This window comes from Herpailurus yagouaroundi, unplaced genomic scaffold (genome assembly GCF_014898765.1).
Source record: "Herpailurus yagouaroundi ecotype Mexico unplaced genomic scaffold, PumYag 159, whole genome shotgun sequence".
Lineage (NCBI taxonomy): Eukaryota > Metazoa > Chordata > Mammalia > Carnivora > Felidae > Herpailurus > Herpailurus yagouaroundi.
In genome coordinates this window covers 27824380-27851531 of record NW_024412400.1, presented here as the reverse complement: position 1 = coordinate 27851531, position 27152 = coordinate 27824380, and the positions used below count along the sequence as shown (strand labels likewise).

Sequence of the window (27152 nt, the reverse complement as noted above, 5' to 3'; positions counted from 1 at the left end):
CAGTCAGCAGTTACCCATACTGGGCTCATGAAGCCACAGAATAGAACCTTGACCCCAAATTTTATCCTCTCCACACCTAGAGAAGCTGAGTTCATGCCATGCTCACCTGGGTCACCAAAACCAAAATATCCTTTCTCAGCTTTCTTATGTGGCTTGCAAAACTACTTTCCATCTTGTGAAGTTTCGGAATGGGTCTTGCTACTCAAAGTTTGGGCCGTGGACTAAGCAGCATAGCACCACCTGGGAACTTAGAATCCCGAGCCCCACTCCAGACCTACTGAATCAGAATCTGCATGTTAACAAGATTCCCAGATGATTTGTGTGCACTTTGGAGTTTGAGAAGCACTGGTTTATTGGACATTTTTGAATCTAACCCTCACATTATACCTTATGTTGTAGGTATTGTTTAACAGAAGAGGAAAGAAAGCTGGGCAGGGAGGTTAAGCTGTGCACTGTCACTCAGCCTGAGGCAGGATTTGAACTGAGATCTATTTCCTCCTACCGTTTAAGCTCCTAATCACTGTGTTTCACTGACTTCAGAGCTATTGGTAACATTAGTAGAGGGTGTGTGTCTGCCCACGTGCACATGTGTGTGCCCATCCACAGAAGTGTGTGTGTATATGTGTGTTTGTATGTGTGTATATAGATAACATGATTTTGAGATCAGATTGGTACTATAGTTATTTTTCCTTGATGGTAAATATTGACCTTTCCCACCAAGAGAATTGTGATTTACATAAATTACATTAAACTGAATTTATTTTGCCTTTCCAGTATTTCCAGGTTGAGATGAAGTTGTTCACATGTTCAAGAAGGTTCTTTGAGGTAGAACGAATATAAATATAAATATGGATACATCTCAGTTGAGTCATTAGTGTGTTTGTAAAACAAGGCTAGTTAGTAATAAGAAGCAATAAAGTGAGCCTTTAAATAAGGAAAATAAAGAAAATGACTCTGTCCTCTAGTTTCAGAGAAATTTTATGGGACAGCATGATTTCTGTTCTTTCTAGTATCATAACCAGTGGTAGGTATATTAAAAACCCCTTGCCCCAGGCACCAGAGGGGATGAGACAATCTAGTGACCAGAATGTGCAGAGAAACCAACAGGAGAGGGATAGGAAAAATCTCATCTGTGTCCTCCTGCTGGTGAATCTCTGCATTCGGCTTGGTTATTTTCAATAACTCAACTGGGTGTGAGGGCAGTTGGGGAATGAATACACAGATCCAGTACAGTCACACAGCCTTAAACACTCAGGCCTTTGCTGACACTTGCCCTCTTATACAGTTAGAACAGAGGGCAATAGCATTTTAAATTACTTTGTTAAAGTGATACTTCTTATACTTAACCGAGGAATCGACTGTGAAGACAACTTGAATTTCAGCTCTGATTTCTTTTGGCCCAAATACAGGGAGTATTCCTAGAGAGGGTATATATCATATGGAGAGTTCTACCAAGAAGAGAGAAAATTGACAAATTGCCTCCCCACTGGCAGAAACTTCTCCAGCCATACCCAAGATACCAAAACAGTCATTTTTTCCTAACATGCACATGAATGATTTAGTGCATGATTTAGTATATACATAAGAGGCAAGAAAGAAGGGAGAGGATGTATCTTCAGGATTCTTAATAATTTTAAATCATGAAATGCTCATAAAAGAGATAAAGTAGGTAAAGCACTCGATACAATACTATAAATACATGCTGCTTAATAATAAAATTGACTCAGACTCTAGGGGAGAAGGCAGTATAATAACGAATTCCAAAGAGAAAATTGGTGGTTTGACCAGAAACTAAGATGCCAATGCCCAGAGCCTTGGCTACGGTCCTGCAGCAGATTTACAGGATGATCTGGAACAAACCGCTGAACTTCCTGTTTCCTGGTTACTTCACATGCAGGATGCAGATACAATCCAAGTGACCCATACATCTTTTAGAGCTATTATCCTCTTATAATATAAAAGCCAGGCAAAGCCTGGAGAGCATTTAGTATTCACTCAAAAATACAGATTCAACATAAAAGTAAGGTATTATACCTTAGGGGTTACATAAAGAATTACTGTAAATGATTCTTTTTAAAAATTTAAAAGGAAAATAGTGAAGTTATCAGCCCATCTGACCAGGAAAATCAGGTTTCCACAGTTCAGTGGAACTAAACATGTATACGTACATGTATACGTATATATGTACGTGTATACATATGCGTATACACGTACATATATACATATACGTATACATATAAAGAAGGCAGCTCAGCATTAAAAGGGGCAAATGCCTAAGGAAGAAAAGAACTGAAAAGCCCAGGCGCTCTTTTGAGAGACTCCCTGGAAGAATGTGTAATGCAAGCCGCTCACTTGAAAACTGACAAGGTTCTGCAGTTTCTCCTTTGCGTGGGTGGATAGACAATAGACAGGCAGAGTCAGGAAATTTCAAGTTGGGGCTTTGGAATTAATTTATTCTCACATCAAAGTCACTGAGGTTGATGTTCAAAAGAAACACTTGAATAAAAACTGACAGAAGGCGTCGTTCCCCCTCCTGCAGAGACAGAGAGGTTTTTAATCCCCATGAGCCTTAGAAATTGCTCCCAGCCTCTGACAGCCAAGGGTTTTCTTTCTGCCTTGTACAGTCATTGCTAAGGGGTCATTACGAGGTGATCAATGAAGTAGAACAGCTTGGGAGACGCATAAAGCCCTTCTCAGGGTGCCTTGAAGGGGAAGCTTCTCCACAAATTTCTGGTCCTAAGGCCAGAAGACAGTCCTGCCAGCTCACTCTGTCTCTATGCCTCTGAAAGAGAGAACACTGCCCGTTCCCTCCCCTTTGAGTCGCCAAGCATGCACACATGTATGTGTGTACACACACACACACACACACACACACACACACACACAAGCTCATATATTCCCTGTTGGTTGTAGCACTTGTCCAGCTCCTATGAACATCCTGGTCAGGCTGCTCAAGACCAAGTGACATCCATTCTGTGAGCCCAGCAGAGGTATGGATCTCTGACCACCTGGAATGCCCTCTAATAAAAGGCTGGTCTGTCTGCTATCGATAGAGTATAGATACTGAATACGGTGCTTGGAAGCACAGACTGCCATTTTATGGATGCGACCACCCCAGCATAAGGTGGAGGTTTCAGCACCTGAGGCAGGAGTCTTCCCCCATGGTGTGCTAGGAGGCAAAGTTAGAACTGATACCCAATCTGACAGGTACTGGGTTTAGAATCCAAAGATAGGTTCATGTCACAGTTCTACCTTTTCTACTCTACCAACACCAGTCAGTGGTTCTCAGCCTTGGCTGCACATTGGAATCATTCGGGCAGTCTTAAAATATGCTGATACCTGGGCCCCACTCCAGAGGTTTATTAGTCTGGTGTAAATCCTGGGGAATCGGGATTTTTAATTCTAGTGGGCGTCCCAAGTTGAGACCCAGCGTTAAATCGGGAGAGAATGGGTCAGATGGAATGGCTAAGGACCAAGCAGCACCTATTGGCTGCCAGGTACCTCACATGGTGTTGTAAGGACAGAGATAAATTAACAAAGCATAATTTCCCCCCAGCTGGTTCACAGTCTCAGGGAGAAAAGGGCATGTAAATAAATCGCAGCCCAGCTTGGTCAGGGCAGCTGACTGTAGACGAGGAGTGCATAAAAAGAGAAGGATTGACTTTATCCTTTGTGGGAGAAGAGGTAGTCAAGGAAGGCCTTCTGAGGATGGTAAGTTCTGGGAAATTCAGTTGTTATTAGAACATGAATGGACTTATCTTTATTATTCGGAATCGTTAGACCCAACCAGCCTCCTACAAAGGGCAGAGTCAACAGGAGTTGTAGAAAGAGCATGGGGTCCCAGCGACAAATAGACCCTGCGTTCAGACCCCAGCTCAGCTACCTCTGTTCTGAGGTTTACATTCCATGTGCCTTGGTGTCATTGATTTCAAGTGGAAGTTTTCTCTAACTTTCCTTGAGGAGCAGTTGTAAGGGTTAGATGTACAGTGGCTAGCTAGCACATGTTCGGCCTGTTATACTTAGTAAACGATAGAGGCTATTATCTTTGACAGTCTTAATTAGGTTTAAAAATAAACTGAACACAAAAGGAAAAAGGATTATGGTGTCAGATCTGAAGGACATTTTGGACCAATGACCTTTAATTTTTGGTTTTGAGCATGTACCCCTAAAAATGATTTTATAAAAATGTGTAACCTCACACATTTTTACATTTACATTGACATCTAATGTTTTCCATTATGAGTTTAAATAATGGCAAAGAATGGAAATTCTAGTGTGTTGTAAATATGAACATTTAAAAATAAAACTCTTACATAACTCTTGTGAATGCATCCAGTAGAATGTAAATGCCATAGCTATATGATCCATCATCCATTTTAAAAATGCATGAACAAGCTCTTTAGTTGGAGCTGAGAATTTTAATTATTTCTTTTTTTCATGAACTTGTATTTTCACTCCCCTCCCCCATAGAATTTCATCCTAATGTATCATTAAAATTTGGGTTCAAAATTCTTTTATTGGTCACTGTATCATACATTTCTATAATAAAAATACAAATATAAATTTTAAAATATCTAGTTTCTAAAATGTTCTGTGTTGAAAAGGTTTAAAGTATTTTTTAAAATCTTCTGTTTGAGTTTTTATTACAATCATTATTAGTGCATAATTGACCAAAAGAACAAATGTATTGGAAATTTCAGTATTTAATTATCACCCATAAAAAATGAAAACTTTTAATGAAACAAATAGTGAGGGGTTTTCCCTAATTAGTTTACAATTTGTAGATGAATGCTATCCATTACTAAAACGGAAGAGTCTACTTTCAATCCTATTCCAATTTTTTTTACCAATATAAACACTAAGAAAACCTGCTCTTATAAATAAGTACATGGTAATGGAGTTTGACTAGCAGTTTTACTCATTTCTTTCAACTCTAAGTTATACATGAAAAAAATCACATAATGGTTTATCACCACAATGTATTTTTAATGATCTACCAGCTGATATAAGCACTTTCTACAGCTTTTTAAAGCAAAAATTGGCAACTGCCCGACTTGCAAAAGGATTTGTTTCCTCATTCCCTTATTCTCTGCTGCAGAGTTTTTACACTAAGGAACAATGCACCATTGTGGTTAAGATTCATAATGGGTAAGGAGAAGGATAATTGTGAAAGGGAAGGTGTGAATGGAGAGCAGGTCTTTCTATTACACCTGTTCCCAGAAGATCAATTTCAGCAGAGACTACATAGGAGCAGAGGAACTGAATACTGATTTCCTTAAAAAAATAAATAAATAAAATCATGCCCTACTATCCCCAGAAGGGCATTGCATTTGCATGTAACCCAGTGTTAAGACCACTGCCTTAGAGAACAGTCTTAATTAAGTGTCTAGGTGTTCTGAAATGCCAGTTTGCCTTGAGTCGGTCTCTGTTTCCTTATGGATGAGGTCATTTGTCTTTATTTTTATTACTCTCTTGCTTTGTCTCAAAGTCTTCCCTAACTGGAGGGTTAAAATGGTGTTTGAAAATAAATCTTCCATCTGGAGATCCTTTAACCATCAGTCATTCCCTAAGAAGTTCAGGACTCCATGCTCATTACCACTGAAGACCATGGGCTCTTTTATTGTATTTTATGCTGTTCTATTCCGGTAGTAAGAAATATTGCCATTAGCAATGTGGTAACATGCTCATGAGTTTTCCAAGTTCACAGATTCCACCAATCATGTTCCTAGTAGTTGCAGAGTGGCCCCTTTACTCAGTGCTGAGTGCCCTTTACTCCAATCTCAAGTTCTTTGAAGTGCTGGCATATGGATGCTTGCTTGTGTGCTCAACCTGCCTTCTCTTGCCTCTTGCATAAGACTCCTCTCTGACTAGTTTTATTTTTTAATCAGGAAGAATGGAAGTGTAAATCTATTGTGCTTATGCTTGAAAGTTTTTCTTTGGTATGTTTGTTAGTTAGAGACTTCGTGGTGGCTAACTTCAGAGAATTGATGCCCTCCTGGGTTATTAATTATTCCTCTTGTAAGTGAGGCGTTTTCCCTGCCTCCCTGCTCTTAAAACTCAATTACATAACAGCGCATCATGCTCAGCAAACCTCAAATCCCCAGGGTGGCTTGGAAGGTATAAAAAGAATATCCTTAAGGCTGGAACATTGGTTTGGTGATTAGAAATGGATGGAATATTAGATCTCGCCCTTCCCGAACTCCTCAAAGAAAAAAATAAAAGGTATGGAACCTTCTAGGTTTCTGTTTTGACTTTTCGGAGCTATCTCTGGGTTGGAAGAACCAGGACCCCTTCTCCAACCCAGAAAATGTTCTTCCATACCTACTTACCCTGAAAGGGCCTCTGAAATCTCCCTCATAGATTCCCTCTTACAGCTGCCTGCCCTTGTCTTGGTTAAGGGGGCGGGGCGGGGGGGGGATTACTGTGGCAAAGTATTTCAGTATTTCCAAGGACCAGAAGTATTTTTTTCTCAGAGCTGTGGCTAATCCTTTATAAACTGTTGTGTTTTTCTATTTATCAGTATTAATACCTTTTCTGCTACCTGCTAGATGCAGTGCACCACAAAGCCCATATCTACACAACAGTGAGGAAAAGGGAGAGCTGGTGATTTTCTGGAGAATTTGACTAATTTCAAAGAATGATGGCTTCCTCATATCTCCTACCCAACCTTGCTCAAATTGGCTCATTTTGGTGAAGTTTTATCAAAGCCATCATTGGCTACTAATGACCTCTAAATCTGTCAGTTGGTGGTGGGTGAAGATGTGGCTTTGGTACTTTGACTTCTCTGTCAGCCTTGTGGGGAGGGGGGGTCCCCTCTCATTGACGGAGCCATTCAGGGACAGTGAGCCCTAATGAGTTTCCTTTTCTCCTTGACTAACTCTGCAAAGAACTGAGAAATGTAGGAATTGTTCCAAGAACAAATCTCGGTGGTATATTTATTCATCTGTAAATAGGAATAATAAGTAGGTGGAAATTCAAGGGTAGTGTGAGAATTAAAACAAACATGTACATTGCCTAGCATCATACCCGGCAGATCGGATGTGCCAATTAAGGTTAATTCTTCTTCCCATCATTTCACATCTAGTACAGTAAAGTACGAGGTAAGGTATAACATATGTGAATGAATAAATTAAAGAGAGAAATTTCAATATGCCTAAGAGAAACCAATCCATGATTCAATTCATGGGCTATCTTTTCATTAAATATTTATGGAGCACACACTCTGTGGCAAGTATTATGCTGAAGAGAGGGGCAAGGGGCAGTTTGGGACAGAGAGGCAGTGGCAGATGTAAAGATATTAATACCAAAAAACAGCATCCCTTTGCATTCAGAAGACCTGAAAAGACATGTAAATAATTTATCCTTGTTTGTATGAAATAAAATAATGGGCAAAATGAGTCCTGTAGATGGAACCAAGCTCTGTCAATTAGCCAGCCTTCTAAGCTTCCTGTTGCTTTTAAATATCCCCTTTTGGCTTAGACTTGTCTGGATTTGAACCCTGGCTCTAACCAGCAGCCTGATCTTGAACAAGTCACTTTACCTCCCAAGACATTTCCCCACCTGTAAAATGAGAATAATGATCTCTCCCTAGAAAGATTTTATAAGATTATATATATGAAAAACCCTAACACAGTCAACCATTGGAGTTACCTAATTCATGATCACTTTTCAAAGACAGAAAAGTAGGCTTGGGGAGGTGAGGAAATCCTGGACCATTATTCCTCAGTATCAAATCTAGCAAAAAGTTATGGGAAGAAATTGCAGACTAATGACTGTAATGAACTTTGGGATTCCTTCTTGATTTTAATTATCCACGCTGCCACTATCCCCTGTTACCACAGATAATCAAGAGCATGAGTCAGCATTTGGCAGAGTAAAATGTCCCAGCAAGGTAACACAGGTTCATGTTTTTCTTCCTCATTGGGTGAACAAATGAAGCAACTTATTTTTTTTTCCAGTGACAAAATGTTCCCGGCCTTTGGGTTCGGTGCCAGGATACCCCCAGAGTACACGGTGAGTGAGTATAGATCCTCTGGTGTAAAAAGAATAACTTGGGTTTCCCTCATAGGAATTCACTCTTTTGGCCCTTGATAAAAATATGTAAGTAGAGCCCCAAAACTCAGAAACGGTCTTCAGAACTAGTGAAATTAGCCCCTTGGAGCCTATCTTTCGATGAAACAATCTCCTGGTATTCTGGATGAGTCTTCCCAGAGGGGCACAGGAAGAGTCCCATTGTTGAGCTTCCTGTAGGTATGGTCAGAAACTGAGAAGATGCTCAGGAAGTTGATCTCCACTGTCTCGGAACCTATCTACACAGGTGTCCTCTATAGAAAGATCCTATTGATCACAGTGCCAACTGTGAAAGTCCATGACGAGGACTTCTGCAGAATCCCTTAGGCCAAGTCTCTGAGCACCAGGCTTGTGTGGCAGAGAGATACAGAGAAGTCCTGAAGGAAAAGCACTCTGGCTTAGAGTATTGGGGAGCTGAAAGCTTCCCGTGTAAACACTGGAGTCCTATTTGATACCGATTTCTCATGAACAAAGAAGACAAAGGTTGTGCAGAGAGATTTGCACTGCAGTGGAGCTGAGGCATTGTGCTGTGGTATACCAGATGCCCCCATGGGACGCTCTCCAGAGAGAACTCTGCTCCCACAGGAGGAAGGGCCTTGGAGAGACAGCAAGGTTCCTGCTCCGAACTCATCAGTTCCTCTGAGCTGCAAGCCAAGTGGAAGCAATACTGCTCAGTCATCAGTTTCTGTTTTACCGATTGAGTCTCAAGGCAGGAGGAAAATGCTGACGTTTGCTCCCACACCAGAGCTGTCAGACCAAGGGCCTTCCCCTTCTGTGTCCTTTTTGTAAAAAGGGAATCCATCTCCCCGATACTGCTGAAGTGAGCACTGGATGGAGTGGCATGTCTCCCTGACCTGTCCTCTTTCTTGTTTGCCTTATACCCCATACTGTCTTCCCTGCTGGGCATAGCTACCGTCTTCTAGAAGCTTTTGTTGGAAATGGAGCACATGGAGAGGAAGAACATAGACTGGGAGTTGCTGACTGGTGGCCTGTAGACATTATTCAGGCCACAAATGTATTATATTTGACACAAATTTTTTTTTAAGAATTAAGCAATTTCAGGGGTGCCTAGGTGACTCAGTCGGTTAAGTGTCCGACTTCGGCTCAGGTCACGATGTCACAGTTCGTGAGTTCGAGCCCCACGTCAGGCTCTGTGCTGACAGCTCAGAGCCTGGAGCCTGTTTCAGATTCTGTGTCTCCCTCTCTCTCTACTTCTTTCCCGCTCATGCTCTCTCTGTGTCTCTCAAAAATAAATAAATGTTTAAAAAAAATTTTTTTTAAGAATTAAGCAATTTCATGTAAAATATCAGATTTCTGGCTTCTCTGGAAAAACTAAAAGAACTAACAACACTGAGATTAAGAGATTTCACACGCAAGAATTAGCAGATCTGAAGAGATGCAATCCCCTTCAATTGGGGATGCTGTCTTAACAGGCATCCCTCACATATCCTCATCTGTGCTCCCACAAAGCCATGCAAATGCCCCTTTGCCGTGCCTAATTTCCGCTCTGCTCTAATAGCCACTGGTGGTCTCAATCAGCCGGGTGCCCCCGGAGAGTTTACAAGGTCATCACAATTGACTTCTTTAGGATAAAATCTCAGAGTTTGTCTTGAAACTGAGCCACAAGCGCCTGTGTCTTAGTTTGCACTTTCCTGGGAATAGATCTTGAGACAAGGATTTGGATGCAAGTTGTTTATTTGAGAGGTGGAGGAAAGCTCAACAGAGGGTGGGAAAATGGGGAGAAGTCAACATAGGGTATGCTAACAAGCCAGTTACCACTGGGGTAGCCAGAGCTGAATTCTTCTGGGGCCTCCAGGAAGACAACGTAGAGTGCACAGAGACCCCAAGAGATAAAGGGAGCTGGGGTATTGATATACCGTATCCTGTCATCCAGTGAGTGATTAAGGGCTACTCGCCAGGGACATTCATTTCCCAAAACTTTCAGCTAGGCAGGCAAAGCAGGCTCTGGAGGCCTGAGAAAGACATAAGGTAAGTAAAGCAGGTAAGATGGTTAGAAGTCAGCTGACTTCCTGGAAGTTCTCAGGGCAAAGAAATGTGGGCTAGCATGAACACTAAGAAAAGAGGGGTCTTTTCACACAGTGACCTATTTTCTAGCACCTAATAGAGTCAATGCTTGGAAATAGCCTTTGAAATGCAAGTCTCTATATAAATTCCAAATGATCCAATAAAAATGTCCAGATGCCAAAACATCCCTCTTGTTTTATCAGGTTTTAGAAACAAAAAAAGTAAACAATATTTTATTCGACCTTATGGTCCTACCTGGTCTTGCCAGGTAGAGGAATTTGTGCTGGAAGCTTAAAAAGTATATTACTTTATTACTTTTCCAGGAATAGAGTCCATTTTACCTGTATATATCTGAAAATCCTCTGGCCCTATATTTCTGCATATAATGTTAGAATGACTCGTAAATGTCAACAGCTTAGCTGGAGCCTTTATAACCATCACCATGTTGAGCAGACAGCTTGGGTTATTGAGGGTCCAAATAGAGTTCAGCCAAATCTAAGCCTCCAGCCTATGGCCAGTTCTATCTGGAAGCTATTTGGAGTTACATTTTTCTGAAATCTTTTCTTCAATTCCTTTTATATGCCTTATTCTCCCCTCCTGCCAGCATTTATCTGATTCTAGAAAATCTTCCTGTCACCTCAACTCCACGGGGAGCTTAGAATTCACCCTCCATCTCAGATTGATTGTGTAAAGGCTTAAAATGGTTCCTGCTGCTTAACACATAATGAATGTAATGGGCATTTGTTTGCAAACTCTAAGCCCCAGTGCCTCCTTACTGGATTAAAGTTGTAATTCTCCTTTCTTCCTTTTTTAAATTTTAATTGGTGTCTAGGTCTCTCATGACTTCGCAATCAACTTTAATGAAGACAACCCAGAATGTGCAGGTAAATCACACATAAAAGAAAGCCAAGGTCTCACATCCCTTCCGTGTGTACCTTTCCTATTTTTGTCTCTCTGCTCTGATACAGTGTGTCAGTTATCCACAGTCATCTGTCCACAACAGACAGCTAGGCTTTCTCTATCCAAATAAACTTACTACTCCAAAGGCAACAGAGAGCCATAATAACAGAGCAGAAAAATAGCCATAAAAGACAGAATGCAGGGGTGCTTGGGTGGCTCAGTTGGTTAAGCATCTGACTTTGGCTCAGGTTATGATCTCATGGTCCATGAGTTCAAGCCCCGCATCAGGTTCTGCACTAACAGTGCAGAGCCTACATCGGATTCTGTGTCTCCCTCTCTTTCTGCCCCTCCCCCACTCATTCTCATTCTCTCTCTCTCTCTCTCTCTCTCAAATAAACATTTTAAAAAAATTTTTAAAAGACAGAATGCAGAAGAGGTCTTAAGCTTACAGCAAGAATATTGATAGTAATTTCTGGATTTCTCTGCCAAAGAAAAATGGCGGAGAAATTTATCCAATGGGCAGTGATACGCTACCCCTCTTTCTGCTTTCCAAGTTTTCATTAGGGATTTATTTTCACAACTTCCTCCTGTATAAAGGAATAAAGAGAGGGGGAAACATGGAAATCATTTGACACTTTCAGCATGTTGGCAAAGGATATGGCCTCAGTGACTTCAAACAAGAAGCTTTATGGTTTTGTGCCAGAAAGAGCCTTCTCAAAGGATTTGGCCAGTGTTCCATTATTTCCAGCTAGAAATCCCTCAACATATTCCATTAAATAATGATGATGACACGATGTACACATGACTCCTACGGGTGGCCGAGGGTGATATAGACCAGAGTAGAGTCAGCAGGTGGTATGAAATCTAGAGAAACATTAAAGCTGACTTGCCTAGTGGCTGAGAGCACAGCCTTTAGAGAGAGCCAGGCAAGACCCAGGCTTGAATCCTGAGACTATGACTCATTTGCTTTGTGACCTGAGGCAGATCATTTAGCCTTCGCAAGCCTCAGTTTCATCACCTATAAAAGGGGTATAACATCTATTTCATTGTGCTGTGAAGATCTAATGAAATCTTTTGTGTAAAGTGGGATATTAGGGAAATGTTTGTGGAAAAGGTTGCTTTTGACTTGAGCCTTTAAAGAGAATGATTTCATCAGGAGTGTGGGCAACACCACCAGTGATGTGGTGTTTTCCTTTTTACCTTAAGGACATAAATGTGACATTGAAAAGGACTATTGGGGCAATTTAATGTTTTATTTCTGCGTGTGTTTGATTGCACATAGATTTAAGGAGATACTGAAGTGCTACTGATCTTTACCAATTTCACCTTAGGAATTCAAGGAGTTGTGGAAGCCTATCAGAGCTGCCTTCCCAAGCTCCAACTTTACGGTCCCACCAACATCGCCCCCATCATTCAGAAGGTTGCCAAGTCAGCATCAGAAGAGACTAACACCAAGGAGGCATCGGTAAGGAGAGGGCTGGTCCTCCTGCTAAACGATGTTCACTCACCCGGATATTGGCCATAGCACCCATCCCACTCTGACAATAAATCCAGACATTTCTACTTGTATGAGTTTGGACAAGTGCCTTCACCCTCCCCCACCTTCAGTCTTCTCATCTGAAAAATGAACATAATCATACCCAAGTCTGCTGGGTTATTGTGAGGCTCAGAGATGACACATCTCAAATGTCTGCAACATTATCTGAACCCAGGAGACACTCCACAACGGAAGCTATTATAGTCCACGGCAGGTCATACTCCTCTCATATTCCTGGGGCAAAAAAATCGTCCAAAAATAAGCTTGCTTTCCAATGGACCCATACAACAGATGAAAGCAAAGCAAAACAGAAGTAAAACAATGGATGATTCTGTCCCCTGGTGGTCAGATGCAGCAACACAAAACATCATGGCAAAGATTTATTTTACATTCTGTTCATGGTTTTCTTTCTTTTTTTTTTTAATTTACATCCAAATTAGTTAGCATATAGTGAAACAATGATTTCAGGAGTAGATTCCTTAGTGCCCCTTACCCATTTAGCCCATCCCCCCTCCCACAACCCCTCTAGTAACCCTCAGTTTGTTCTCCATATTTATGAGTCTCTTCTGTTTTGTCCCCCTCCCTGTTTTTATATTATTTTTATTTCCCTTCCCTTATGTTCATCTGTTTTGTCTCTTAAAGTCATCATATGAGTGAAGTCATATGATTTTTGTCTTTCTCTGACTGACTAATTTCACTTAGCATTATACTGTCCAGTTCTATCCACATAGTTGCAAATGGCAAGATTTCATTCTTTTTGATTGCTGAGTAATATTCCAGTGTGTGTGTGTGTGTGTGTGTGTGTGTGTGTGTGTGTGTGTGTGTGTATACCACATTTTCTTTATCCATTCATCCATCGATGGACATTTGGGCTCTTTCCATACTTTTGCTATTGTCGGTAGTGCTGCTATAAACATGGGGGTGCATGTGTCCCTTCGAAACAGCACACCTGTATCCCTTGGATAAATGCCTAGTAGTGCAATTGCTGGGTCGTAGGATAGTTCTATTTTTAGTTTTTTGAGGAAACTCCACACTGTTTTCCAGAGTGGCTGCACCAGCTTGCGTTCCCATGTTCATGGTTCTCTTAAGAGAAATGTACACCAAGGCTATAAGGCTGAAAAGAGTTTGGTTTTTTCTCCCCTAAAATCTTAGTGTTGAATATAACCATAATAACTTTTCTATATATCATTTTTAATGATACCGATATCTTTCCTTTCTAGCTTTCTTAATTTAGTAGAATATTGCCAATGTCTGAAATTTTCTCTAGTTTTATCCTGGGTCCAAGATACTGCATTTCCATGAAGAAGATTATATGCTACTCCCTCATCTCCTGACATGAACTCACCCAACCTACATGCCCGGGTTCTCAGCCTTCCTCATATTAGAATAGATGGAGGGCCATGCTGGTACCTGATGTCAACCTCTTGTCTTGTGTCCGGGAGCACATCCCCTCTCAGTTATCCAAGGACATTGGTCCAGCAGTTATGTTCCCCTTCTCTCCTTATCATCTATTTCCCCTTCCTACTGAAGACTTATTTCCATTAGCAAATAAAACAGGCTATAATCTCTGTTTGAATTACAATCTCTCCCTTGACTCCACTTTACCCTTTAGCTACTGTCCCTTACTTTACTCTCCTTTAAAGCAAAAGCAGAATCTACCTCACTATCTCGATCCACCTATACCAGCCAGACTTTCCTCCGCAACATTCTTCTGAAAATTGTACTTCTCAGAGTCAATGGCGCCTCCATCTTGCCAAACCCACAGAGGCCATGGAGAAAATCTGAATCCTCACAGATACAAGATTTACAAATAAGGGTTCGACAGGATCAGTATTTCATTTTCTTTTTTTTTAACTTTTTTTCAATCACAGAACTTCAAACTCAAATTCTTCAAATGATACCTTGCTCAGAAGTCCAACATATAAAATGGATTTTAAGAAAATAGACCATTCTTGCTAAATCTGGGCTAAGGAATGCGGTTCAAACTTGTCTGTTCGCCTTTACTTCCTTTATCCCCAAGAGCAGACAAGATATCCCCAGAGCTCCCTACAGCCCAGTTTAAAAACTGAATGATCCCAGGCCCTCTAGCAAACCAGGACCCACAAGAATAAAAAGAGAATAGGGCTGACATGGGTCTGGATTCGGGCCTGATTAAAGCCAGTGTGAATTTTTGGCCATGACTCACTCTCCCAAGGACAGGCGTGTCTGCTTTGAAAGGACATGTCAGGAATCGGTGAAGGAAGTATCTAATCCACACAACCTCAGATAATTTACCCTGTAGGCCAGAAACACTGGTGTTTTTCCCCAGAGATTTTCCCTGTTCTTTGAACAGCGTATGGTCCAGGGCCCCTTGTTATCACTGATAGCTGAAGGTCCTAACCTTGAGCCTCTTGGGCAAGTTGTACAGGGCATCTATGGCAGTCAGATTTTCTTCTCGGTTTTGTGGAACCCTTGTAGAATAAAAAAAAAAATCCCCGCCTATCTAAAGACCCCAGTTCATTCAAAGACTGTAATGTTTCATCTGTGAGCATTTTCCTAGCCTGACTTGGGAAGTAACTGCTACTGCTTTCTTCATTGGAAATTTCCATCAGGATTTCGATCCGGCAATGTGCAGCCTGTTACTTTTAGCTAGATTGAACCTGGAAGGATCAGATTCTAAAATCTTGACAATCTTCTCAGAGCGGGGGTTCTAGACCTGTTTTGTTCCAGGAGTACCATTAACAGCTGGTGAAGCCCGTGGACCGCTTCTCAGAAATGCTTTTAAATGCACAAATTAAAATATATATTATAAATAAACCAAATGTATTGAAATGCATTCAGCAAAACATTTTTAAATGTAGCTAAGAAGCATGATAAATATAGTAATAAAATGCTTCTTTTATTAACATTAAATTATAAGAACTAGTAACTAGTCTAATAATTCTGTAATTTCTAAGTAGTATTGATATAAATGATATAGTAAGATATTTGCAGTCACTGTAATTTAACAGGAAAATATTCTGTGATTTCTATTGGTGATGAAGTTGCAAGTACAGTTAAAACTAATTTTATTTGTTAATTATATTAATAATTGAAATAATGATAAATTTCAGTTAGAGGTTAGTGAAAATAAAAATGTAATTTTCCCCAAGTTCACAGACTATCTGAAATCTTTCAACAGTCCACAGGCCCAGGTTAAGAATCCCTACTCTAGGGGCTCCTGGTTGGCTCAGTTGGTAGAGCATGCACCTCTTGGCCTTGGGGTTTTGAGTTCAAGTCCCAGTTTGGTGTAGAGCTTACTTAAAGATTAAAATCTTTAAAAAAATAAAATAAAATCCCTGCTCTAGATGAAAAGTCAACAAACTACATTCTGCAGTGTGTTTTTCAATGGCTTACAAGCTAAGAAGGGCTTTTACATTTTTAAATGGTTGAAAAAATCAAAAGAAGAATGATAATTTCATGGCACATGGAAATTATATGCCATTTAAAACTTCAGACTCCATCAGTAAAATGTTATCGGGGCTCCTGGGTGGCTCTGTCAGTTAAGCGTCCAACTTCAGCTCAGGTCATGATCTCATGGTTCGTGAGTTCGAGCCCTGCGTCAGGCTCTGTGCTGATAGCTCGGCACCTGGAGCCTGCTTCGGATTCTGTGTCTCCCTCTCTATCTTCCCTCCTCCGCTCTTGCTCTCTCTCTCTCTCTCTCTCTGTGTCTCTCAAAAATAAATAAACATTAAAACAATTTTAAAAAAAGAACACAACCATGCCCATTCATATTAAGTATTGAAATTGCTGTTCTCATATTATGCTAGCAAGTTTAGGTTGTTGGATAGAGATTACTAAATAATTGGTTATTGTCCCTTTACAGAAAATATTTTCCCAACCCTGTCTCTAGACCATTTCAACTCTAAAGTTTCTTGATGTGGTAGTGTGACTCTCAGGTGTTTTTGTTTCTGGAGGCATCGAGCAGGTAGGGATGATCCATCCCTTGGGGCTACAAAGATCAAATCGGTGGCAGTTGGGGAAAGTGGAGAAAGGAAGACTAGGGCTCATCTGTTTATGGGTCAGAAGCAATCTCCATCCAGGTGTGGCATCTGCCTGGCCTTCCAAGGCATACCCTGGAAAGGGTGATTTATGATTCTGGTGTATTCTATACCTCTTCCCCATATCTCCCACCACCAAGTTGCCTCCTTCTGCCCGTTCTCTGCACCTTCCTAGCTGTACTATGCGGTCATCCTACTGAAATCTTCCTCCAAATTCCCAGGCTACATTTTTTTGTAACTGTATAAGACTCAAAGAGCATGGCTATGAATGAAAATCTACAACTGAAATGAACTTGCATATTGGTCGGTTAGCTAGAACTAGGGATGGGCAGTTAATTAATGGACATGGAACAGAAATAGTCTTTAAACTATATGAAAAGCGTGTAGAACATGTGGCTGTCTTCATCATAGTGTGAATTTCTATTCTCTCCAGTTGCACTTTTGACAAGTTGTGTCATCTAAAATGTTTTTTTCAGACTTACAAAGAGAAGTGGGAACCTTTAACACTACCAGCCTGTGTGCAACCTCTTAAGTAGGATTCTCAAAACCCAATGTTTTCAGAATGTGGCCATTCTATCCAGCCTTTCTTCTTTGAAATATGGCAACTTGAAATGGCTTCATAATCCCACATTTATTCCCTGTAGATGTTGGGCCCATTGCAAAAATTATAGTAGATTGGCATGAGTGGCAGGCCAGGACCCTACTTCTCTCTCATCTCACAGTAGAGGCTATCATGATGCCACTCGCAGCAGTGATGACCTCTGATAGTCTTCCTTCTCCAGACCCCATAGCACGTCCTGAGCCCTCCCTGTGCTGATGAGTACAGAGCCTCTTCGGCAGTCTCCATCTCAGATGAGCCACCTGCCAGCCTATGCAGGTGGAAAGGGGCCAGCCAGTCTGCAGGCAGGAAGCCACAGGAGCTGAGCACCCACAAGCACACTCGAAGTAGACCATGGTGCATGGTCTCTGGGGAAAGAGACTGCAGCCCTCACCCTCTGCCAGCAAGGCTCTAGACGAGTGCTGTCCACTGGAAATGTAATGGGAGTCGTATATGCAATTTTAATTTCTCTAGTGACCACATTTTTAAAAGTTAAACGAATCTAGGGAATTCATTTTATCGAAACCCAATATAACCAAAATATTCTCATCTTAATATTGTTCCGTATAAAAAATTATTAATGAAATATTTTACATTCTTTCTTTGTACTCAGTCTTCAAAATCCATGTGTATTTACTTACATCATCTTAATTTGGATGCTAAATCATCACCACAAATACTTGATCTTTCTTTAGATTTTATATGTTAATCGTTGAGAAGCTAGATTCACATACCTGAGTGGTTCCAGATGTCCTTCAGAGGTTTCCAATAACTGAATCGAGTCTTCATTTTGAAAGTTAAATTTAAATTCATTTAAATGAAATAAAATTAAAATTCCAGTTCCCCTGTTACTCTAGTCACACTTCAAGGGCTCGGTAGTCACATGGAGCTAGTCACTATCGTATGGGGCAATGCATTCATAGACTCTGAAAAATCCCACAGCTGAAGAGGATAGGATAAATGGTCTAGTCCCATTCCTCACTTCGCAGATGAAGAGACTTAGACCCAGAAGAGGGAAGGAGTTTTCCCAGGAACTCAGAGAGTGAGTCTTTGAAGCCAGGCCCTCTTGACTCCCCTCTGCTGCTCTGTCCACTACCCTGTGCTTTGTAACTGCCACTAAGGTGATTATTAGAATTAACCCACAATTCGTATGCCTGCATTTAAGTTCCATTCATCATAACCTTAAGTCGTTAGGGCTGTAACACTCAATAAAAGACTCCATAAAAAGACAGACTCCATAAAATTCTGTCAGTACTGTCGCAGTGGTCAGTATGCACAGAAGCCTCCTGGGTACATAACTGGTATTGTCCTTGTCTCCCCCATCTCTCCATCCCCATGGTCACCTGGCCTCCAATCAATTGCAGCAATACTTCATCCTGCTGATCCTCACCGACGGCGTCATCACAGACATGGCCGACACCCGGGAGGCCATCGTCCACGCCTCCCACCTCCCCATGTCGGTCATCATCGTCGGGGTGGGCAACGCTGACTTCAGCGACATGCAGATGCTGGATGGTGACGACGGCATTCTGAGGTCACCCAAGGGAGAGCCTGTCCTTCGAGACATCGTCCAGTTCGTGCCCTTCAGGAACTTCAAACACGTACGCATATCTCTGGGGCTTCCCGTGGGAGAGCAGAACCAAAGCAAGCCCACTCCCACATTTTACCATCAGTGTCTGGGGTGAAGCAATGCTAGCTGTCCCTGCGGGGCCGGGCCGCCTCACATGCAGGATACATAGAGCTTGGCTCTTTGGAGAAAGACGTGTGACTTAAGTAAGAGATGAGGAGTTGTGCTAACTGTGGTGGCCAGCGTTTCACTGGCACTTGCCCCCGTCCGTATAATTTCAGCTCTCTAGTGCACACAGGGCTGCATGCACCTTTGGGCAGGCTGTTCCCTTCCCGAGGGTGCCAGGCTGAAGTAGCAAAGCGAAGCTGAAATTCAGCCTGGGTTCTCCTTGTCAAGCCACGGACCCTCGGAGACGCCTGTGTTTGCCTTGGAAAAGTATAGTTTTGAAATGATAGAGACCTAAATCCTCTATAAATATACATTAAACAGCATGAAAGATTTATTTAACTCTTTAATGAGGGAACCAGAAAGATAACAAAGCTATTCAAAGGAGGGTATAAAATAGTTGATTATGGTCACGGGGTGGGGGCGGGCAATACTGGCATAGGTTTGCTAGGCGGATTCAAAACTGCTTAATAACCAAAAGGGTTAAAAAAATAATAATTATCATCTTTAGATTACTTTCTTGACTGGGCAGAAATCTTGTCAGTTTTCTGCAAGTTAACATCTAGCTTTATAGCCTTGGGTTCCCGTCAGTAACAAACAGTAAGTCAAGCAGTGTCACAGTCCCCAGATGACCCCAAAGCAGGCCCATTAGACAATGCTCTGACACGGCCTTAAGAAATTGCTCTGTAACAGGTTTTCGGCATTTCCTAATTTGGGATGATTTTTAACTCGAGAAAAGACACCTTTAAAATGTACACAAAACCCTGCACGTGTAGGGCTGCTGTTGCCCAGAGTGACACCTTCTCTGAGTCACACAAAGGTCCCCTCTGTGCTGGTAGTGGCCCTGAGGGGTTCTTCAGAGCCTCCTCCAGCTGCATCTGGGTGTCACGTGTGTTGTGACAGACAGTCCTCTGTGTTCTTTTGTTCCATGCTGCTTGTGGAGGCCGCTCAAGAGCGGAGCACCCACAGCCCCGGCTAGCCACGGAGGCCTTGCCTTCTGCTCTGCATGTGGTGCCAGCAATACCGCTCCTAGGCCTGGCAACTGAACTTGAGCTGCCCCAGCAGGAGGGAATCTCCAGAATCTTAGTGCCCGGAAACCCAGCGGTCTCCTTGGAAATGACAAGAACCCCCTCCTCTCCGTGCTACGGAGAGCCCTCTGTCACCTGGACTATTAAGGCAGACCACCAGTGCCTACGCTTCCCATCCCCCTGCTGGAAATGTCTTTGGCTTCCCCCTCCAGCCCCTCTGTTCTGAGGCCTGAAGTCAGTTATTTAGGGTCAGGCACTCTGCCATCCAACTTGAGGTTTCCCTTCTGACATTTTCTGGAAAAGCCTTTCTCCTCAAGCCCAAAACCCTCATTCAAATGAAACCCTTCACCCTCCTAGCCAATTTATCAGATACATCCAGAAACATCGAAATCCCAATCTGGGATCACCCTGGGACCGCAGCTACACTGGGTAAGGCAAGTATGAAAGTAGGATGGATGGGTTTATTGTCAACAAGTCCCAGTGCCAGCGTCAGAGCCTTTGGCATACGCTTTTCACAAACTGCTGCTTACCACCTTTTTGGGACGGACTTTAAAGCAAACATTCAGATAAATCACAAGCCCAGCAACCTCCACTGAACCCTACATCTCTTGGCCTACCGAGACCACTTAGAGAGATCCCTGCACACTCCAGGGCTCCTTGAACGATAAGGTATTGCTCATAGCCTTACGGCCACACAATTGCTATTCGCCCTTTAAGGAGAACTGTGTGTAATTAGAATCATTAAAGGAGCCAAACATCAATCCCTGGTTACAGCCTTGAGTACAAAGGGAGCTCCAAGTAACACCAAGCCCCCAGAAAGCACATAGGCACTAGTGGGGGGTGTGGGCTAGCTGTGGAGGAGGCTGTTTGCCTGGGGAGGGTGTTTCCAAATGAAACCACTTACTAAATAAAAGAGGCTCAGCAAGCCTTCAGGTCGTCTGCATGGGGACAGCGAGGAGTGTTATCTGCTAGGTGGAGGGATGTTTTAGAGCAGGCTAAATTTGCTGCAATTGTGTTCACCAATGAAGCTATCACTTCCCCAAACCATCCTCTCTCTGTCCCTGCATGCACACACTTGTGCAAACACACACACACACACACACACACACACACATCTGTGTGCTACAGCAATGCCACAGAGCCATGCGAGTTCTTGCCTCTCCTCCAGCTTCCTCGTATTCCTCAAACACTCATGGAGCACCTTCTATGGGCACAGCATGTGCTAGACTAGGACCACAGTGAGATGATAAAGCCACAGAGCCAGGCCTCGAGGAATTTTCTGGAGAACTACATGGTTGGGACATACGTGTCAGCAGAAAACTCCCATGCTAAGCAACCTGTGGGTGATTGAAAAGGGTTCAAATGTTGCTCTAGGATTTCAGAGCAGAGAGGAGCAGCAGAGAGGAAAGCCTCACAGCTTGAGGTGGTAAAAGGAAGAAGGACAGAGCCTTGGTGGGCAGGGAGGTGAGGGGGCGTCAGCAACAAGGGAAGCACCCTGATCAGGGTGAGGGAGTGGGTGCTGCTTGCGCGTGTCTGGGGCACAGAGTCTCCAGCAGCTCTGTGGGTGACGAAAACAACACCAGGGGCATATCACCCACCTTATCTTCGTGGATTTCAGATTACAGTTTGAAAACTATGTCGTCATCCAAACAAATCTACTCTGAATTCAATACACAGTAAATAAAATGGAAGGTGAGCTGGTATCATTTCATATAAGCCAGTCACCCATGAACTGCCTCTCTTTGCATAATAACTCAAAGCTTTGAAGTGGACAAGGCACAGACTCTGAGCTGTGTGGCTCTGGGCAAGTTATTTAACCTTTCTGTGCCATAGACTTTCATCTGTAAAATGAGGCAAATGACAAATACATTGGGAGAATGAAGGTGGTACCTATATAAAGCTTGGCACAGCAGCTGGGCGTCATGGGTAGTTAATAAATACAGCTGCAAATACCAGCTGTGTTCACCTTTTTGGCCTTTTCCCAACCAGATCATGCCCTCAAGCCCTAACCGCTCACCAGAGCCACCAGAGCCAGCCCAGATATGCAAAAGAATGGGAGAGTCATTTAAAAACTGTGCTGTCTAGGGGCGCCTGGGTGGCTCAGTAGGTTACGCATCTGACTTTGGCTCAGGTCATGATCTCAAGGTTCATGGGTTCAAACCCCATGTCTGCACTTTCAGTGCAGAGCCTGCTTGGGATTCTCTCTCTCTCCCTCTCTCTGCCCCTCCCCCACTGATGCTCTCTCTCTCTCTCTCTCTCTCTCTCTCTGTGTCTCTCTCAAAGTGAATAAATAAACTTTAAAAAAAAACTGTGCTAATACAGTGACAAATAGCCACATGCAGCTGTTTAAATTAAATAAATTTTTTTTTCAACATTTATTTATTTTTGGGACAGAGAGAGACAGAGCATGAACGGGGGAGGGGCAGAGAGAGAGGGAGACACAGAATCAGAAACAGGCTCCAGGCTCTGAGCCATCGGCCCAGAGCCCGACGCGGGGCTCGAACTCACGGACCGCGAGATCGTGACCTGGCTGAAGTCGGACGCTTAACCGACTGCGCCACCCAGGCGCCCCTACGGCTGTTTAAATTAATTTAAATAAATTTTAAATAAAATTCAAAATTCAGTTTTTCATTCACACCAGCCACATTTCAAGGGCTCAATAATCGCATGAGTCTAGTGACTGCCATACTGGACAGTGCAGATATAGAATATTTCCATCATTGTACAAAGTTCTACTTGCCAGCATTAGTTAGGGATATCTTTGTCTTCAAATAACAGCAAATTCATCTTCACAGGGGATTACACAAGTGGTTCTTAACCAGGGACAACTTTGGCAACATCTGGAGACACTTATGATAGTGACAGTTTTGGGTGCTACTTGCAGGTAGTGGGTAGAGGCCAGGGGTGCTGTTAAACATCCCACAATGCACAGGACAGTTCCCCACACCAAGAATTAGCTGGCCCAAAATAGCAATAGTGCCAAAATTGAGAGACTCTGGATTGTGTAAATACAAATACATTGTTCTTCTGTAACGAGAAGTTAGGACTGGCAGCTGCTGACATCTTTTTTTCAGTGATTTGATAGCATCAGGACAAGCACTCGGTGATTCCCCTTGCTGTTGTCTCGTGATGATAAAACAGTTGCCGTAGCTCCAGGAATTACATTCTAGTTCAAAGAAAAAAAGAAGAGGAAAGGGAAACAAAGCCTATTATGTCTGTGCCCTCTAATCAGGAAAAAAAAAAAAAAAAGCTTTCCAAGAAATGTCCTTATGTCTCAAAGGACAAAACTGGGGCCTATGGGCATCGTTAGGTTCAAGGGAGGCTGGGAAATTAAGTATTTGGCTTTCTAGCCTTTATATGACATGTGGCCAGAGAGTAAACTACAGTAGGAATGACTTTCATAGTTACCCCAGTGTACATGTGGACCATGCTGTAACACACAACCCTGAGCAGACATTTATAAACTGAGCATTCACGGATGTCAGGTGCCCAACATGCTAAGACATCTTTGAAATGTGAGAGGTCACTTTAGAAAAACTCCCCATCATGTTTTCAAGATATGTGTCTCTATTTTGAGCCTCCTCAAAACTGTGTGAGATAAAACCAATCCCTATTCTTTGCTGTTTTGTCTCCAAGAACACAGGGGCTCAGCCAAGTTGAATGGCTGAGTGGCAAGCCACAGAGGAAGGAAAGAGCAAGAAACCAGGTCATTGGGCATTTAGTCGAACCCTCTTTCTTTCCTTTGCTGAGGAATCTCAAGCACTCGTTAACTGGTCCCTCGGCTTCAAGTTCTCAAGTTCAATAATAGCTAATAATGAGACTAGGGCAATTTTATTTGCCCGGAGGCTGGAAAGTTAGTACTGAATGCCAGAGCCGGAGGTCAGATCCAGCTCTGTATGACTCCAGAGTCCATGCAGAATACCAACCTCCACCTTCCTCTGCCCCAAATCATACAGGGGGACCATACTGCTGACAGAATAAGACTACATTAATTAGTGGTATTCAAGACCCTCCATCACCTGGCCTCAAGCTTATCTTCCAACAGAATACTCCAACAATCCTGCATCCCCAACACACACACACACACACACACACACACACACACACACACACACACTTCTTTCAGCCCCATCAGATGACTCCCTGTCCCTAGAATGATCAAACATCATTCCCCTTCTTCTCTACATTTTAAAACATGCCTAACTTAAATCCCACCTCCTCTTGGAAGTCTGCTGTGATTTCCTCTAATATGACTTGGTCTTTTCATTTTCTGTGCTCTCGTCCCAGAGCATTAATGACTCTAGAACAGTGCTTCCCAAATTTCAGTTCACATAGGAATCACCCTACAGGCACCAAGTTAAAATGCAGATGATGATTCAGTAGCTCTGGGATGGGTCTAACGTTGTACGTTTCTATTAAGCTCCCACGTAACGTGCTGTTGTTCTGTGGCATGTACCATGTTCACGCTCACAGTAGAGTTCATTTTGGCCACACCAGGCTCCCCTGTCATGATTATACCTCCTTTAATGGCAAGAACCACAAACTCTTATAAACCCTGGCATCGTGCCTGGACTTGAACACAACTTGGGAACCAAACTTAAAGACAATTCATTCTGCTGTCCAACTTTCACCCGTCTTCAGTTGTGGATAGCTTTATATTTTGAGACAGGCATGAAAAATATAATTATTAAATGAAAGGTTCATTTTCCAACAATCTAACAACTCTCTTGCTTGGAGTAGATGATCAACAAATATCGATTGAATGAATGAATGAATGAATGAGAGAGAGAGGGTAGCAGCTCAGAGCAAGACTGCAGTCTTGTAGGCTGATTCTGGATCAGATTCCTTGGGCCAGGTGCCAAAGTCACGGTGATTTCTTCTTCCCTGCAGGCATCTCCAGCTGCCCTGGCAAAGAGTGTGTTGGCCGAAGTCCCAAATCAAGTCGTGGACTATTACAATGGCAAAGGGATTAAGCCAAAATGTTCATCGGAAATGTATGAGTCTTCCAGAACACTAGCGCCGTGAACTCCGCACGCTTTTCCAGAGTTCTGAAACACTATTCCTGATAACATTTAATACTTCTACTACTCCTGTACTTAAAAAGACACACACACATACACATTTAAAAAATAGCACGTTTGGGTGATTTTTAACTAACTGACAATTTTTTTTGCATGTGTAGCCCTGAGGCCTGGATCTGTTAAGCTCTTGTATCGTCAAAGACTTTTTACAAGGAAACACAAATAATTGTAACTTACTCTTTACATTATAGCATGTCGCCTTGAAATAAAATGTTGTCTGTATCCATTTTTTATACAGGTTTGTCGAAATTTTGCTAAATTTCTTATTATCTTTACACTGTGAAGCATTTTGAAACATTTACCGAACGTCGATAGCCAAAACATATTTGGTTTTATCTGCTACGGGATGAGAGACTTTTCAAAATGGCAGATGCATGGACTGTATTTTGCATGTTTAAAATAAAAACAAACCAACAAACAAACCACACTGTTTTTTGCAGTTGTTATCTATAATCCCTCCCTGCTAATAACGGTCTCTTTGCTGAAGAAAAGGTTCATCCACCTAGACATAGACTTCTAGAAGTGTGTCTGGGGCACCTCTCAGCCGGGCACCTCTCAGCCCAGCACCTCTCAGACTTGACTGTGCACACAGACTACCTGAGGATCTTGTTAAAATTCAGACCGGTGCAACAGGTCCACAGGACCCAAGATTCTGCATCTCTAACAAGGTCCCAGGTGACGCCATTGCAGTCTACACTGAAGAGTACTGAGGTTCTAGGCTTTGGGGTATCATCCTAGAGACCGTCTGAAACAGGGAAGCACCTCGTCTGCTTGCGAAGGGCACTTGTCCCCTGCCAGTAGCACAAAAGTCCTGCCTGTCTCCGAGGTGGGAATAGAAAGTAGTGAAACTGATTCCAGAAGCTGCATACCCCAAATCAGTCTCACTGCTTTATAGTCACTCCTCTTCCTTAAAAAGACTGGGGAGGGTTCCTCCTTGCCAGCCCCTGCCCTCTTAAAGGAGGCATCACACGACCTCAACAGGAATGGTTCCATTTTTATGTCAATCCCTAGGAGAGACCTCAGAGTCTTCAGTGGGACCACAACAATGGAAACTTGTTCATGGCCAATGGCCATGCAGTATGGTTCTCCAGAAACTTGGTCCACCCAGCTGATCTTTAAGCTTAGTGTGGGGCTTCTGACTGCCTCTTTTTATCACTCCTGAGAGCAAATTCTACCAGCAGAAATGCCTAGAATCATTGTTCTGTGTGGAGGTGTTTTGTTTTGATAGAAACCGGCCAGTCTTGAACCAGAACGAATGTTTCCCGTGTCTAATGTTCTCACAGAGAAATGGGCAAATGTTTTACAGGTATAAAAGGCACAAGGAGGAACTTATTTTTGGTCAGAGCATTGGGGAAGTAAATCACAAGGCAAAATAGATCTGTTTGTTGTTTGTTGTGGGAGGAAGTACTAATAAGCAAATCAAATGCCTTGTATGATCTCCAGGGTTATAATTATAGATCCTCACTTTGCAAATACATGTCAGCCAAATGCACAACATTTTGGGAATGATGGTTAAAAAAATGTATGACTGAAAAAAAATCATAAATATTTAAACTGTATTGTTTTATGAATAAATTGAGTACTTACAGATTTTTTTCTAAGAGTTTTAGTCGTGTTTCTCTTTTCCAGGCAATTTGCTAGCAGTGATTTATTTCATGTAGATGACACAGCCTCAGATTAGGACTCGCTCTTTCACAGTCCCGTAGAAACACATGGATCATTGTTTTTGACAAACAAGGATTCAACTATTAAGGCCCTATTGTACAGAATTATCCGATGGTGGTTTCTGTCATCAGATGTGCTTCCATGTCGATGTGCCTAGAACATAGTAATAAGCAGTCCATAGATATTTAATGAATAAAGAGATGACTAATCGAATGAACGAATGAATGAATGAATGGACTTGTTAATGTGCCTCGTGATTGATCTCAAATCTATTGTAGATTTAACAGGTGAGTTAAGTGGATATGGCTGTTAATCATGTCATTCTCAAATATCTGTTGGGATCTGTTACACTCATGTCAGGATCCCTGGGATCTGTGAGGTAGGGTGACAAGGACAGAGTCTAGTTTGCCTGGTAGAACCTGATGACAGCTTACTTGAATTTTCATAGCCAGACTGAAGCCCGGCTCAAAAGAAGAATGGAAATAGTAGCTAACAGT

At 42.4% G+C, this 27152-nt stretch overlaps 1 protein-coding gene across 1 annotated transcript in view; it reads left to right on the top strand.

Annotated features, from left to right (window-relative positions):
- Positions 1 to 26585, top strand: part of CPNE4 (copine 4) — a 498537-nt gene extending 471952 nt beyond the window's left edge. The window contains exons 12-16 of the mRNA XM_040480191.1: positions 7959 to 8013; positions 10928 to 10979; positions 12327 to 12460; positions 18514 to 18750; positions 24800 to 26585. Coding sequence (XP_040336125.1) covers positions 7959 to 8013; positions 10928 to 10979; positions 12327 to 12460; positions 18514 to 18750; positions 24800 to 24934 — 613 coding nt within the window. The 3' untranslated portion in view covers positions 24935 to 26585. The remainder of the gene's footprint in view (positions 1 to 7958; positions 8014 to 10927; positions 10980 to 12326; positions 12461 to 18513; positions 18751 to 24799) is intronic.
- Positions 26586 to 27152: the final 567 nt, after the last annotated feature.